The following is a 17,035-nucleotide window of genomic DNA, read 5'->3' as shown; positions in this document are numbered from 1 at the left end:
AGCAGAATGAGCGTAATGTTCTCTTTGCCTTTTCTGTCCTAAATTTACATTTCTAAATATATAGGAAGAAGCTCCCTCAGTGGCGGGAAGCGGCCTAGGCAAGAGGAGGAGACTCAAAGCATTGGCCCCAAAATGCAGCGACAGAGCGTGAACTAGGAGTCTCTGCCCTAGGACCTCCTCTCTTCTGGTGTGGAAAAAAAAAACAACAAAAAACAAACTAGCCCCACAGACTTGTTACTGTGCCTCCACGAAAGGGCAGAGCCACAGACTGAATCACGAAATTGGAGAGGAGACTGTATGGTCTGATGTTGGACGAAGCAGGGAGCTTGTGGGCCCTGACTTTCTGGTGAAAGTAAATGTCAAAACGATGATCAAACATCCCATTTCCCTGACTGTGTGACTATGTAAAATGGCAGGGCTGTCCCAGGCTCCTGTCTAGAAGCACTTACCCTCACCTTCGGTTTTTTCTAGATTCCTTCATTCATTCCGTCACTTTAGAGGCAGAGGTCCATTCAAGTTTGGAAATGAATGGGGCTGGGTAAGGAGGTGGGGTGCCGGCCTTTGTCTGAAGCAGCAGAGCCAGCCACCCCACATCCCACCCCAAAGCTGCCTTCCCCCATGCCCTTTCTCTGAGGCTTCAAGGGGAGTTCAGGTGACTCAAAGAGGCCAGGTAGACTTCTTGTAAACAAGATGTATTTAATTATGTACGACTTGAAGCTAGCCATAAAAGTGCACGGAACTCTTTGAATTTGGTCTCTAAAGCAAAAAGCTTTTTTTCCTTTCTCCCGGCCTCTAGAACAGTCATTGATCTTGTCACTTTATTTGATGTCAAGCAGTTCCTTAAGTCTTGCTGTTCTAATTGAGTTTTCCACTCATTCTTGACTTCTTTATTCAAATGGATTTATAAGCTCTTAAGGGAAGGGTGATTGCTCAGATTTTGGAGTTGCTGCAAGACCTCGCCAGCAGAGGGCCCAGGTGATAGTTGGAGATGAAAAGAAAATATCAATATTTCTGATGGATTTCTTGTAATCAGAATTTTTGCTTTGTGGTTTTGCTCCCCTCCATTCAGAAAGAAATGCTGTTGCAGTGAAATTGGAGTCGAAAATAATATTCCCTTTCAATAAGTTATTTCGAAATGTTTTTTCTTGATGGAAACCAGTTACATTTTTGAGATGCGTTATTTCTAATGGCATTTCTCTGATTTTTAACTTTTTATTGAATTTCACAAAGGACAAATGGTAATTTGTATATAAGTACTTGGTAATGAAATTGTTTAATGTAAATAGAAAATATTCATGATTAGTGCTAGACTTCTCAATATATTTTTGATAATCTTTCATGTGTGGAAAAAGTCAAAGCTGTAACTGCTGTAAAATTGAGAGTTTCCAGCAGATGTGGAGGAAAACATGAAGATGTTCTGATTTTCTGATATGATTTTGTTAACATTTTGAGGCACAGTTTTCTTGACCTCATTGTACGATCCAACTTTGCATACTTTGATAATATAAAATTTAGAAAATGTATGTAACCATAGTTGTTGGGTAGAGCGCTTCCAAACATAGCTGTGTCTCTTTGAAAACTTCATGGGCTCTGATATGTAGCCATATTTGTGTGAAACGTCATTTATATGTCCCCTTTCCCTTATATCTCTATTTTTTGTTTACCGCTCAAGTGGCCTTGTCAATAAAGTGTAAATACAAAGCCCCATGTTTGTGAGTTGTTGTTTGGGGTTTCTGGGAGAGGTGCCACACAGTGGTAATCAGTGAGACCAAAGCCAAGTTCTCCATGAACACTGCTTCCATTGCTTTGTCGTCACTAAAACTCTTCAATTTGGTCTCTAAAGCAATAATTTTTCTTTCCTTTCTCCCGGCCCCTGCAGTAGTCATTGGCTGCTGCCCTCATTTGTTGATCTTGTCACTTTTATTTGGTGAAAAGCAGTTTCTTAAGACTTGCTGTTCTAATTGGGTTTTCCACTCATTTGTGGCTTCTTTATTCAAATGCCTTTATAAGCCCTCTTGAGGGAAGGGTGACTGCTCAGATTTTGGAGCTGCTTACCTGATACGCACTTGGAATTTTTCACTAGGGAGCTAGCGTTTGAACAGCCGATAATTTTTATGGCCTCTGCCTTTTTGTCCACATTCTGGTTCTCCCTTCTCTGCTCTTCTGGTGGTGGCCCTGTAGCTTGCTTCAGGAGCCAGGGGGAGTAAAAAGGTGAAAAGGCTTGGGAGCCAGATCTCTGAGCAGAAGGAACAGGATATTGCCAGTTTGGGGGTCTTTATGTTATCCTTCATTGAGACATTTCTAGCATCTCTGCTGCCAGATCCTTTCAGCAAATGACTTAGAGGACTGAGGACGTCCACCTTGAGCTTTGCTAACTTTCCAACAAACCTCAAAAGCCTCTCTGGAGTCTCTTCCTGGAAAATGATCATTGCCCAACAACAACACTGTGACAGGCAACCTTGAAAGACTTTGCCCCTCTCAGCAATGCAGTGGTCTGAGAAATTCCAAAAGGTTCATGATGGACAATGCTATCCACAAGACAAAGCATTATGGAGTCTGAATGCACATCGAAGCAGACGATTTTCACTTTTTTTCCCTCATGTTTTTTCCCTTTTTTGTTCTGAATTTCACAACATGACTAATGTGAAAATAGGTTGATTTTTTTTAAAAGATGTTTGTTGCTATTATGACTTCATTCTCATATCTCTACAAAGATCAAAAATTTTTCTTTAAAAAATAAAGTATGAATGAACATCACCCATCTTTTTGACAAACAAAGCGGAGCAGTCTTTTGTGCCCAAGTACCATTCCTTCCTATCTCCTTCATTCAGGAGTTTGTGGCAGTAATCTTTCCTTCACTGCCATCTTTCCTGGCTGCTTCCTTGCAGTTTACAAACATGTTCTGATTTCCCTTTGAGACCTGTTCCAGCCCTGCCCTTCCATAGTGCTGTCCGAGTATTCTGTGAAGAGAGAGAGAGAGCAGTGCAAAAACTCTTTAAGAAATGACAGTGGACAATGGACAAAACAAATGTGAGTCAGTTTTTAAAAGGTCTGAAAAGGTGGGTATTTCAAACTATCTGCCAATCAATCAGATTGAAGTCAATTTCCTGCACAATTTTTAAAAGAATCATTAAAGGGATACTTAGGGAGGAAAATGTTCACCATGAAAATTCATACCAACTTAAAGTCACTTGATTGTTTTTTTATAGACTTAAAGAGGGAATAAAGGGAAGAAGCATCTATATAGCACCTGCTGTATACCAGGCACTGTGCTAAGCAAATATGTCTTTGATCTTCACAACCACCCTGAGAGGGACATGCAATTACTTTCCCCATTTTACAAATGAGGAAAGAGAAGGAAACAAGATTAAGTGACTGCAAATATCTCTTTGATCTTCACAACAATCCTGAGAGGGACATGCAATTATTTTCCCTATTTTACAAATGAGGAAAGAGAAGTGATTGACTGCAAATATCTCTTTGATCTTCACAACTACCATGAGAGGGACATGCAATTTCCCTATCTTACAAATGAGGAAAGAGAGGGAAACAGGATTAAGTGACTGCAAATATCTCTTTGATCTTCATAACACTCCTGAGAGGGACATGCAATTATTTTCCCTATTTTACAAATGAGAAAAGAGAGGGAAATAGGACTAAGTGATTTGCCCAGGGTCACACAGTCGGTGTCTGAGGCAGAATTTGATTCCAGCCCAGTGTTTTCTCCATTGCACCACTCTCTCCTCATTTGCAAAGGGAAACTTAATAAGTATAATATTCACTGAGGTATTAACAGATTCTCTCAGAATCTCCTTGTCAACAAGATGAAGAGAGATGGATGGATAATAGATTAAGGTAGATTCACAATGATCAACCAGACCTCAGAGGAGCGGATCAGTGGCAACTTGGGGAGGAAGTACAATCCCTTCATCATTCTGACTGGTGAAAACACGGAGAATACATGTAGGACATTATCAGATGACAGCACACGGGGAAGAACAGCTAATAGGTTGGGTGAAAAAGCTGGAATCCTCAAAGAGCTACATAGAATGGCATAGAGGGAAACCACGGGAAAAAAAATCTTCCTAACAAAGCTGTTCAAAAACAGAATGTTACTTACCGTGGGAACTTCTTTATCAAGGGAAGTCTTCGAGTGATTTCTGTTTGACTTCTTCGAAGGTGATATCAGTGAGGGTCATGATTTGAGAGAGCGATAAATACCATCTCCTTCCGCCTCTGCCTCTTTCTTCTCTCCCCAGCCCCATTCTCTGTCTCAGTGGGTGGACAGACAGACAGACATAGCTAAAGAGATAGACAGACAGGTGGATACAGACAATAATCCTGTGGTTCTTTCCCAACTCTTAAGTATGGTAGGAATTTGCTATGCACAGTCTGTTCTAAGTCCCGTGTTGATCCTTCTTGTTGGAGATTTATGGAGAACACAGACTTTAATTTTAATGTTTGGTATATTTAAATGAGCCACGAATTTTAATAAAACCATAATCTGCATTGAGGCACCCAAACCATACCATACTAACCTTTATCGGTCACCAGTTACGTTGGGGAAAATGCTACCTCTTTCTACTTTCCATAGTTCGTATTTTGCCAGCCTTGCGTTCCTAAAAAAGTTATGGGAAATACATTTAGAAAAGAGCATTTTGTTGTTTTAAAAGTCTTGGATACCCGGGTTCCGGTTGGTTATGACTGGCAGGAGCTCCTGCTGGCTAATTGGTCATTTCCCTGGCCCTGGTCTTCCCGTCAAATATTAAACGATGCACGGACAAAACTTTAGGGAGCAGGAATCTTGCCTATTTGGAAGATTCCTGTAATAGCTGGTAATAGCTAACATTGATACCGTACCTATCAGGTGCTGCGCTAAGTACTTTTCAGAGCTCTCTCAAGCGATCCTTAAAGGGAGGTGCTGTTATTCTCCCCATTTTACAGTTGGTGAAACTGAGGCAGACTGGCCAAGTGGCTGTCCAGGATCACGTGCTAGTAAGTGACTCTGAGTCTTCCAGACTCGGGCCCTACCCGGCCAATCTTCCTGGAGCGTGATTTTATTTAAATGTTAAATCATTAAGTTCCTACATGGGGAGACAAGGTCCAGACATAGCTGTATAGTACGAGAATGCAGCGTCTGTAACTCACACAAGCTACCAGGAGCCCATGAGCCGAGGTGTTTCAGGGCGGCCCAACTCCAGCCCCCCCCATCCCTCCCCAGTCCCCTCCCCCAGGTGGTCCGCGCGGGCGAGCCATGGCGCGGGGACTCAGGCGGGGCAGGAAGTGGGGTGGTTGGCACCCAAGGCCTTGGGCCGCTATCAGAGGGCGCCACATGAAATCAGTGTGCCCCTGTGAATGGAAATGTTCAAGATGGCGCGCGGCGCTCGGCCACCGCGTCCCGGGGCCTCTCCTCTCCCCTGTCTCCCTGCAGGGGGCAGCCATAGGGAGCCCAGCCCCGTCCCTCCGAGGCCAGGAGAGCAGGGCAAGGATTAAAGTCGCTTGGAGGGGGGCCTCAGAGGTCCCCATCCACACACGGTCCCCCCAGGCCACACGGGGGGGGGGAGGGGGAGGAGGGGGACAGCCCACCACATAGTGCCCTAGAGCAGGAACCCATCAGATTTTTGTATCTTTCTCCAGCCCTTAATTGACTGATTGACCGATGGATTGATTGGGTACAACCGATGGGAAGTAGTAAATATGCTGCAATTTGCATACTTAGGAGAGTTGTCCAGTATTGAAAATTTCAATGACGTGATCGGGGTCATGGTGTCAGTAAGTGTCTGAGGCAGGACTTGAACCTGTGGCCTATCCAACGTGGCCCATCTGCGGAGCTTAGCCACCGTTTAGTTTGAAATGGGATTAGATGTGGTTGGTACGGTCCGGTCCTTTTTCCCGAGGCACTCCCCCATCTGTAGAAGTATTTGGAACAGTCCAGAAAGGACGTATTATATTTCCCGCCCCGAAATGCACAAGCCAAGCTATGATAGGCTGGGATGAAGTTATGCCGGGTTCTATTCAGCTATGTTGATAGGCTAGATTAAGGAGGAGGAGGCGGAGTTATGATAAAAATCACAATTGTACTAGGCCGGGAAAAGCTAGTCTGAGTTGTGATAGGCTAAGATGAAGCGATGCTGGCTGTGATAGGCTGAGATGAGGTTACGCTGGGCCCTGATAGGCTGAGGCCAGGCTACGCTGAGTCGTGATAGGTTGAGGCGGGACCTTCGTGAAGGTCGGAGAGCTTCCCGGAAGAGAGGCGCCAGTCTCCGCTGTCTGAGTTCGGAGCTGGAGGTGTCTCTTACCCGCTGCCGCCCCGGGCAGGTGAGGTTCTCGGGGAACGCTGCCTCCTTCCCGCCGACTGCTCCGGCTCACCCGGGGTGGGCCAGGGCAGCCCCGTGGCGCCGGAGCCCTCGGACCCTGCGAGCCTTATAAGGCATTAGGGGGCCGGGGCACGTTTTAGAGCCTCCGCCACGTCCCATAAAACTTCAGGGGGCTTTGGGCGGGGTCCCCAGAACCGGAAGGGAGGCAACAGGGAAAGCACTGGCCGGAATCCAGGGAGCTGGGTTCAAATGCTGCTTTGCCACGTACTCCCGTGTCACTGAGCAAGTCACTTAACTCTGGTCCCTGCCAGCCTCAAATCCGGAATCGCAGCTGTGCTCCTTGTTCTGATGGGCCTCCGCTTCCCTACCTGGATTTTGAACCAGATGTCCCCCGAGGAGGAGCCTGAATGACCTTGAGCCAGTCATTTACCCTCGGGCCTCAGTTTCCTTACTTGTGAAAAGAAGGGATTGGACAGCATCGTGCTATCAAATAGAATCCATCCCTTCTGGTCACTCATTGACTTAAAAAGCCACAAAAAAATTATGTTTCTTTTAATTTTCATTTATTTCCATTTTAATCAGGCTTGGGTCAATGTCTGGCACATGGGGTCTCCACAGTGTTTCCCCGTCTTTGCCATTGGTAACAAGGTCACTCAGTCTGGGTGAGAGACCGCCGATCCCGAGGGAGCCCCCGTTCCGCTTTGGGCCCGTTAGGAAGCGTTCCCGGACATCTCCCTCTTTACAGGATGAATCCTTTGCACGCGCTTCACAGAAAAATTAATCTCCACTCTTGCTCTTGTTACAGCCTGTAAAAAGTCTCCCAAGTGACCCTCCCAAAACTGGAATAGAGTGGCTCTATACGCCCTTCCCGCCTCCTTTGACGAGTTAAAGGTCCGTTTTGCTTATGATGAGAAGTTTGCTTTTTTCTAAATTTAGCCTTAAATATTATTGGACTTATTAGCATGATATGACGATATCCCCCTAGATTTGGAGCAAAATGAGCTGATGATAAGGTCTGGCTGCTGCTTATCAGCTGAGTGATCTGCCCCAAGTAAGACGTCGCCCAGGCCTGTTTCATAGTTTATAAAATATTGTTTTCTTAATCTTGGATTTCCCTGTATGTCAGGACTTAAGTTGTGTATGCACCAAAGCTGGCACTCTGTGGGCTGCAAAGAATAAAATAAAAATGGGTTGTAATTTTAAGTCCTTTCTACAGTGGTTACTTTGATTGTAATGTAGTGTTACTTTTGATTGTAATATTAGTGGACGGGGACTTTGGAAGCAGACTTGAGACTTTCTCCCAAATTCTAACCACTTGGATTTCATACAAAAGCTTTTCGATCATGTTGTCAAAAGTGGCCACTTTAACTTTCTTGGCTATTCTAGTGCCTTGTTTGGGCAAAATTGTCCCTTATCAGTACTCGCGAATCTTCTCTAATTTGTTTTTGCTGCTGCTTTTACATTTAGGTCTCCTTTACATCCATCTGCAGCTTCCTGTGATATAGGGTGTGAAATCTAGTCTGGATCTTTCTGCTACATGGTTTTCTATTTTTCCTGGCAACTAGAGATATTTTTAAGGGAGAACCCACAGAAGATCAGGCTTTGCATGTTTCTGGCACTGTCTTACTTCTGGGGAAAAAATGTAGAGAGATTTGTGCTGTTTCTTAGTGATTTAAATCAGTTTCACGTCCTAATTTGGGAAAATAGGTGGCATTATTAGTGAATAGTGTGTTGGATTGAGGATCAGGAAGACCTGTGTTCAGGTCTCTCACATTGTTCCTACTAGCCACGTGGCCGTGGGCAGATCATTTAACTCTGAGCATGTTCATCTAGGAGTGGGAGAGAGGTTCTTTGAGAGAGGGAGTTTGAATGCCTAACCTAACCAATCTCTGAGCTCCCAGCCTAATTTGGGAGCTAGGTAGCTAATTCTGCATTTGAGAGGATGAATGGAAATAAGAGGAAGACAAGTTTTTGTCACAAGCTAAGGAAAAAACAAAGGGGTTCCACTAGGGAGCAGTGAGCTCCCTGTTACTGTGGGCTGGAGGTAGCCTGGCAGATGGCTTACAGACATTGGGAGCAGGACAGTTAGACCCGAGGCCCTTTGCAGCCCTCATGTGCTGCGTCCTTACAATCCAGCTTCCAGTCTGAGCCCCCACTTCCTGACATTGCCGTCTCCTCTGGCTTCTGTGGCAGTGGGCTCGTGGCTCCCTTGCCACTGCTGCTGACTCTCCTGGATCCCTCAATTATTTCACTTTCCCGCCATCTCCTTCACCCGCCCCACATAAAGGTGACCTTTCTCCTTGCCAGAGCACCGGTCTCTCCAGCAGATGGCCCCTTTTATCATCCCCACCCTCGCACTTCTCCCATCCCTCCATCCCTGCTCAGCCATCCAGCGTGTCTGCTCCCTTGTCAGGGTAAGAGGGCCTGCATTAGGCGCTTCCTTTCTCCTTCTGCCCACCCTCCTTAATTCTCGCCAAGCCTGGCCTCTGATCCCTCACCCAGAACAGCACTATCCACGATTAGCCGGCTATAGCTGTGCAGGTGAGGGATGCTGAAGGAGAGCAGCAGGAGGCAGGAGAGGAGATCAAGAACAGAGGGAGGGCTTGGTTTTGCAGAAGATAGAAGACATAGGGACACTTGGGGCTCCCCAAGAAGAATGCTGAGAATTCAGAGGGGAGCAAAGGGAGCAGCAACTAGTGTGGGACCTCCAGGAGGATGAGAGCCTGGGTTTAGTACAAAGGAGTGGAAAGAAGGGATCAAAGACAGGGTGGGGAGGAAAAAGTATATTCTGGTGATTATCCCAAGGACAGTTCTAGATGTATTGTGAATAGTTCTACAAATTAATTCTGGTGATGATTAAAGCTCCTATTGCAGAGCCTTCTCTTTGCTGAATACTTACCACAAACAGGACTGACTGTTTCAGTTCCGTGTAGATGTGTTTAAAGCCCTACACTGAATTCAGAATCACTTTCTTCCTCATGTCATCCCAGGCTACAAACACTAATCGTGTTATAATTGCATTGTATGGAAGGAACATACCTTTTTATTTTAGAAAGAGACTCATTTCTCAGAACAGTCGAGAACCCCAGGCTTTCTTTCTACCTCTCCTCGTGAGCTTGGCTCCAGGTGGAAAACTCAGGAAGCAGCATTGTTGACTGACTAGAAATCCTTTTCATAATGCAAATTAGCTACCGTCCATTGCCCAGGTTTCTGCAGTGCAATAACATTCCATTATCTTCACTTACCATGATTTGTTTAGCCAGGATCCAACCTCTCTTATAATTGCTGTGTTTCTTCCCTCATCTCCACTCCTACTGCGCCATCCTGGTTCGCCTGCCTCCATCCTGTAGTAATCTCACTATGTTGGGGTCTTATTCTGCACTGGCTCCCCAGTGCCGGCTCTCATGGTCCCTCCACTTTCTGTCCAGGCTCATCGAAGGCACCTCCTCATTCTGCCCCTGGTACTACCTGAGTCCTTCCGGCCTTAGCCAAAGCCTCGGCACTATTGCTTGGGCCATCTATATCCCATGTACCGTCACTTCTTTCTGGGCCCGTTTCCTCAGTCCCTTCCCCACAGGTGACAATTTAGTCTCTGCCCTCTTGTGGGGGAGACAGGAGAGGAAGACAAAGGCTTTGCCCTCACATTTTGGGTGACATTCTATTTATTTATACGTGAGCCCTGCCCCCTTTATATTCTAAAAGTCAGAGACAGGGTGGTCTAATGGATATTATCAGGAGAACAAGAGCCAGCCTTTGCTTCCGACGTTAGCCGAGTCTCAGCTTCCGTTTCCCTAAAATGGGGGAGCCGAGTAGTTATAGCCTGTCTTGCAGCCTTTTCTCAAACCAGGGAACATACTTTACAAAATACAAAGTACTGTAATAAATGCCGGTTCATTCCAAATACTCCGAATGGCTTGCACATCACAGACCCTTTGTTAAAGAGGGTCAAACTGAGGCCCTTTTAGTTCTTTAAAGGAAGCTCCTCTAATAGTTTCTAAACCAAAATAAGGCAAAGGGATTCTATAAAAACCATTTCAGGCCCTATGTCGGATAAGGAGGAGGAAAATTAATTGGCTGCATTGAAAGAACTTAATCTCCTTTTTCTTATGCAGCATATTTGTGGAAATAATATAGAAAAACTGTACATGTGTAACAAATATTGGATTACTTGCCATCTAAACGAGAGAGTGGGGGAAGGGAGGGGAAAAATTGGGGAACACAAGGTTTTGCAAAGGGTTTACCCTTGAAAATTGAATTGAAAATTATCCATACATATGTTTTGAAAATAGAAAACTTTAAAAAAAATTTAGTCTTCCCTGTCTGGATCTCTTTTGACAAAGGGATGCTGTACAAATCTAGCTTTTGGAGAGCCCCTCCTGAGCTTCCTGCCCCAACCAGGCACAGGTCTGATACGAATATCCAGAGTCTGACTTTGGAGGTCTCTGTCTTGTCACTCCTTGTCATGTCATGGCAAAGGAATGTTTGTTTTCCCTCACAAGAGGCAGCAGGCTCAAATTCTGCCCAGACTTGACGGGAAAAACAGCTGGGGCTAGCCAGAGGGAAGGAGATGTAGAACACAGGATAGACTGTCCCAAGGGGAATGAGCTTCCGCGCCGGAGAAGGGAAACTAGAAAATCAGCTGGTATCTGTTTACCTCTTGTATGAGGACCAGGGCAGAACTCCAACACTCCCTTACTCCTCCTTTCCCCAACATTAGAGGGGGTAGGATAAAATGAATAATTGGGAACATAAGAGAAAGGACAGAGACCAAAAGTCCAGAGAGAAAACTGAAGTACAAACAAGTTCCCAGACAGGTAAACCAGTAGATTCATAATCATCACAGAAGGTATAATGAGAAAAAAAATGCAGCTAGGTGCTATGACAAGTGTGCAAGTATTATAAAATTAAGGAGAATGAAACAAAAATACAGAAGTGGAGGCAAATTTGGCAAAAAAAAAAAAAAAAAAAAGGCAAAAGAAACTTTAAAAGAAGTGGGACACTAAAACATTGTTTGGTGGAGTTGTGAACTAATTCAACCATTCTGGAAAGCATTTAGGAATTATGCCCAAAGAGCAATAAACTATAAAACTCTGCATACTCTGACCCAGCAATATCACTTCTAGATAGTTTTGCTATTTCTAGAAAGTTTCCTCTTACCAACAAATTTTAACCATTTGATATTGCTAGAATGTGCTGGCAATCTGGTTTCTGATTAATTCTATTTTATTTTTCCATATCAAATTCTCTCTCTTCACCCTCCTCCATCCATTGAGAAGGCATGAAACCCAATATCATCTATTATACAAATGAAGTCATGCAAAACATTTCTGTACCAGGTCTGTATCCCAAAGAGATCAAAGAAAAAAGAACCTTTATGAAAAAAATATTTGTAGCGGCTCTTTCTCTGGTTGCAGAAAAGTGGAAATAGCATGCCCATCAGTTGGGGAATGACTTGGTAAGTTGTACTCTATGAATGTGATTGATAGAATATTGTGTGGTAAGAAAGGACAAAAGGGATGATTTGAGGAAAGACTTAGATGAGCTGATACAAAGGGAAGTGAGCAGAACCAAGAGTGTTGTACCCGGTAATATTGTAAGGATGACTTGTTATTCCAAATGCTGTCCACTAATTTTGATTATATTAAAAAGGTTTTGTACAAACAAAACCAATGTAGCCAAGATTAGAAGGGAAGCAGAAAACTGAGGGGAAAGTTTTACATCCAGGCCTCATTTCTAAAATACATAGAGAATTGACTCATTTATAAGACTATAAGCCATTCTTCAATTGATAAATGGTCAAAGGATGTGAACAATTTTCAGGTAAAGAAATTAAAGCCATTTCTAGTCATATGAAAAAATGCTCTAAATCACTATTGAGAGAAATGCAAATTAAGACAACTCCGAGGTACGTACCACTTTATACCTCAGATTGGCTAATAGGAAAAGATGTTATATGTTGAAGGGAATATGGAAAAACTAGGATAGTGCTGGTGGAATTCTGAAAGATCCAACCATTCTGGATAGCAATTTGGAATTTTGTCCAAAGGGCTATCAAAATGTGCATACCCTTTGATCTATCAGTGTCTTCACTGGGTCTGTATCCCAGAGAGATCATAAAAAGGGGGAAAAGGACCCACATGTGCAAAAATGTCTGTAATAGCCCTGGTAAGGAACTGGAAACTGAATGGATGCCCATCAGTGAGAGAATGACTGAATAAGTTATGGTGTATGAATGTTACAGCATATTACTGTTCTGTAAGAAATGACCAACAGGATGATTTCAGAAAGTCCTGGAGAGACTTACATGAACTGATGCTGAGTGAAGTGAGTTGAACCAAGATGATCAATTCTGATGGACGTAGCTCTTTTCAACAATGAGGTGAAGAGAGGGGATTGAATATGTGTATCACAACATATTATTCTCACCTTTTTTGGTTTTTGTTTGTTTGCTTTTTTTCTCTTTTGATCTGATTTTTCTTGTGCAGCATGATAAAATGGAAATATATTTAGAAGAATTGCACATGTTTAACCTATATTGGAATACTTGCTTTCTAGGATAGCAGGGAGGGAGAGAGAAAAATATGGAACACAAGGTTTTGCAAGGGTGGATGTTGAAAACCATCTTTGCATGTATTTTGAAAAGCTATTATAAAAAAAGAAAAAGGAATGCTGTCCACCTCCAGAGATACAAAAATAATGGACTCAGTGCAGAGGTTAGACCTTTTTTCACAACATGAGTGATGCAGAAATGTTTTGCATGACTTCATTTGTATAACAGATGATATTGTATGTCATGCCTTCTTGTTGGGTGGAGAAGGACTCATGAAGGGAGAGAATTTGATATGGAAAAATAGAATTAATCAGAAACCAAATTGCCAGCACATTCTAGCATCACCAAATGGCCAAATCCTGATGGTAAGAGGAAGCCGTTTCTAGAAATAGTAAAGAAAAACAATGTAATAGAAACTCCACCAGACAGAGCCTCTCTCTGCTTCTGCCTATGAAGGAAAGAGCAAGAAAGCAGGTACAAAGAGAGAGGCTGAAAAGGGTAAAATCTAGCAGTCTACTGTGGTCTAAATATGAAAATGCACTGGGCAAGTCAGAAATTGGGGACAAGACAAAGTGGGGAGGACATAGAGCTGAGTATTTGATCGTCCCCTTAACCACAGTCCTCACCTTAACCACAGTTGTGGAAAGAAACCTACTCTAAGTCAGCCAGAAGTGGGAAGGGCTTTAGACCCATGTTACAGATTAGGAAACAGGTACAAAGTGGAAATGATATGATGTACAAGCAAGGTAGTGGAATCTAAAAAAAAAAAAAAAAAAAAAAAAAGGCTGGGGGGGGGAACCACAGAAAACCAGTGATTGCTAACCATTAAGTTCTATATGTTTCCCGTGACTATCTTAAGGCTCTAACAGCCTCCTCTTCTTAGTGACCAGTTACACCAGAAGTCTGGTTCTAAAACCCATCCTTTACTTCTTGGTCCAGCAATCTTTGTACTATTAAAAGACTGCCTCTTAACTTGATCTTGAAATTTACTGTATTCTTTAATGTACATACTGTGCTATTTTAACCAGTGATCATATGCTTAAAAGCACAGCTGCATGTAGAAGCCCACCAGCCTACCTTTTGGTTAGTTAGCTACACCAGCAGGACGGTCATGCATTCCAGATTGTTAGCAAGGGAACCATTGATAACCTGGTTTCAACTTTCCCTAATTTAAAGGGAAGAAACACAACTTCTTAAAGGTTGGTCCTTGCAGGTCTTGTTTACAAAGTGAAACTTCTACTTCTAAAATGAGAATTGACATAATTAGTAAGAAAACAAGTATCTATTAACAAGGAAACATTCCCTTCCTGTATAATTCTGCTGATTCAACATTCTCGTTTTGACCAGCCTTCAATTAAAAAAAAAATTAGAAATGCATGTTTTAATTATGCAAGATCTTCATGGACATTTTCCAGAACTAATTTAATTAAAATTTTATGCTGTTTTGCAATACTGACTGGCTTTTCTAAGGAATGGTAAAAATGTTCCTAAAATCTCCCACTGATTTATTGAATCAAGATTCATGTACATTTTATTTTTATGTATCTTAATGGCTTTTTTTTTTTCCTGCTGAGGCAACTGGAGTTAAGTGACTTGTTCAGAGTCACACAGCTAGGAAGTGTTAAGAGTCAGAAGCCAGATTTGAACTTAGGTCCCCCTGACTTCAGGGGGACCTCTCCACTGCGCCACCTAACTGCCCCATCTTAATGACTTTTAAAAGTGTCTGCTTTTGTGAGACTTCATTTGGGTTGATTATAATTTAATATCTATGCAAATAAGCTACTACTTTATCAAGTAACATGCACATCTTCTAAAAGCGAAGCTTTCACAGAGCCACAACTGCCAGGGTTCCCATCTGGTTTTATCAAGATGAATTTGACCACGGTCTCTCAAATTCCCCAAAGGGCTCCATCTGAGAGGATAATGTCCACAGGCTCAACCTCTCAGGGCTGTTTTGAGGAAATGGCTTTTTATGCTGGAAGCAATGCAGAAACATGAACTGCTAAATAGTGGACAATTAACCTGAATCTTTGGAAAATGTCACAATTTCAGTTGGCTTGGTTTAAAGTTAAACTTATCCTGCCTAGAAGCACTACTAACTCTGCTTTTGCTTTCTTCCAGATATTTAATACGCTGCCAGCTCCGCAATGGTGAGAGGCATTGGCCACGGGATTCCAGACATGTTTAGGATGTTACTGATGAGATCCCAGCCATGCCCTCTGTTCTCTTATAAAAAGATCGAAGCATCCAAGTATGAACCTTTCTTAAAGTACTTCACCTCTACAACTGACAAACAACAGCCCAAACATGAGAATAATGCAACCGTGGGAAACCTCTGCAGGTTATCAGTTGACATCAGGAAAATCCGAAGAGTAAAGGGATGGGTGCTTTTCAAGGAGGAAACTTATGTAGAAGAAATTGCCAGTATCTTACAGAAAATCGGCACTAATGAAACTGCAATAGCCAGCATCTTGGAACGCTGTCCAGAGGCTATCCTTTGTAGTCCAGCAGCAGTCAATGCTCAGATAGACCTGTGGCAGTCTGTCTGCCGAAATAAAAAAGAGTTAGTGGCATTAATAGAACAATTTCCAGAATCTTTCTTTATTGTTAAAGATCCCGAGAATCAGAAGCTTAATATTAATTTTTTTCAAGAATTGGGACTCAAGAATGTGATCATTAGTAGGTTCTTGACAACCGCACCCAATATTTTTTGTAATTCTGTAGAGAAGAATAAACAAACAATCAAAATGCTACAGGAAAGTTACTTGAATTTAGGGGGCTCCCAAGCCAACATGAGAGTTTGGCTACTTAAATTGTTGAGTCAAGACCCATTTATTCTGTTAAATTCTTCTACTCCTGTAAAGGAAACACTGGAATTTCTCCAGAAGCAAGGCTTCACGGACTTGGAAGTTCTCCAACTTCTGTCCAAACTCAAAGGATTTCTTTTTCAGCTTTCCCCTACTAGTGTACAAGAAAGCATCTTTTTCACTAAAAATACTTTTAAATGCACAGATCAGGAACTGAAGGAACTGATTTTAAAATGCCCTGCCCTTTTGTACTATACTGTCCCAGTTCTAGAAGAGCGAATTCAGGGTCTCTTGAAAGAAGGGGTTTCTTTATCTCAAATAAGAGAGACACCAATGGTACTTGAGTTAACACCACAAATTGTACAGTATAGAATTAGAAAACTAAATGCTTTGGGATATAGCATAAGGAATGGAAATCTAGAAAATCTAAATGGAACCAAAAAAGAGTTTGAGTTCAACTTTGGTAAAATACAAGCAAAGAAAGAAAGACCAATATTTAATCCTGTAGCACCCTTAAATGTTGAAGATTAACATAAGGTAATTAGGGTGCCTATGTACAACCGTATGGAAGAGTAATTAAACATGGCCAACAATGTAGTGGCTGGGAATGCCCTATCTTCCCAGCACACATTTTGTGGTCCCAACAGAGCATCTGAATTGTGAGCCATATCTCAGCCATATCATTTGCTATATTCTGGACTTTGTGATAAATCATACTTTTGTGATGAAATATAATCATGAAATATTAATGTGTATAGAAAACCTTTTGAGCCATGTTTCAATAAATGTTAATATAACATTCATCCAGGAACATGTTAGTTTTTTATTTTTTTGGGATAGCAACTAATTATGAGCAAATCCTTTCAGAGCAACTTGACAAAGATCTCCCAGTGATTTCAAGTTTAAATATATCTCTGTATTTATGTGGTTCAGTGATGTTACAATCAGTGGAGAAATTAATGTAAAATGTAATCTGATATGATTGTTTAAAATTCCACGTAATTATAGAAGCTATATTTCTTTTTTTAGCCTGAATGTCTTGCTTTTAAATTCAATGATGTTTTGATTGTACTTTACATGAAAATCCCAACTAATATTTGTAATGCTTGTAAATTTACATTGTAACTATGACCCACTTTAAAAAAACCCACTATATCAAAAACTCCAACTGTATACAACTATTTTTAGGAAGCACAATTCCTTTTAAAAGAGGTCATATCACATGGGTCCTTAAAATAGAAGCACTCAGATTTAAATCATTCCACTTCCAAATTTAATAAGCCTATTATACAAAGCCAGGAGCTACCTATGTATTTTATATGATTTGCATACCAGGAGATGTGGATCCTGCATCTATATAA

The 17,035-nt window shown here is 42.2% G+C and overlaps 2 protein-coding genes across 6 annotated transcripts in view; both read left to right on the top strand.

The window, feature by feature from the left end:
* CRY1 (cryptochrome circadian regulator 1) overlaps positions 1–15,446 on the top strand; it is a 66,096-nt gene extending 50,650 nt beyond the window's left edge. For 3 of the 5 annotated variants that reach the window (XM_074271492.1, XM_074271491.1, XM_074271495.1), the window contains one exon: positions 65–1,701. In XM_074271492.1, coding sequence (XP_074127593.1) covers positions 65–156 — 92 coding nt within the window. In that variant the 3' untranslated portion in view covers positions 157–1,701. Of the gene's footprint in view, positions 1–64; positions 1,702–14,988 lie in introns of those variants that run through there. The other 2 variants (XM_074271494.1, XM_074271493.1) reach the window with 1 other exon arrangement.
* On the top strand, positions 15,015–16,485 carry MTERF2 (mitochondrial transcription termination factor 2). Its single transcript, XM_074271496.1, has one exon. The coding sequence runs from the start codon at positions 15,015–15,017 to the stop codon at positions 16,203–16,205; it is 1,191 nt and encodes a 396-aa protein (XP_074127597.1). The 3' UTR covers positions 16,206–16,485.
* The last annotated feature ends 550 nt before the right edge of the window (positions 16,486–17,035 follow it).

This window comes from Sminthopsis crassicaudata, chromosome 5 (assembly GCF_048593235.1).
Source record: "Sminthopsis crassicaudata isolate SCR6 chromosome 5, ASM4859323v1, whole genome shotgun sequence".
Taxonomy (NCBI): Eukaryota; Metazoa; Chordata; class Mammalia; order Dasyuromorphia; family Dasyuridae; genus Sminthopsis; species Sminthopsis crassicaudata.
This window is presented reverse-complemented; position numbering and strand designations above follow the sequence as displayed.

What these genes read in the sequence shown, in the direction of transcription:
- MTERF2 (XM_074271496.1), top strand. Translation starts at nt 15,015, where the DNA reads ATGGTGAGAGGCATTGGCCACGGGATTCCAGACATGTTTAGGATGTTA.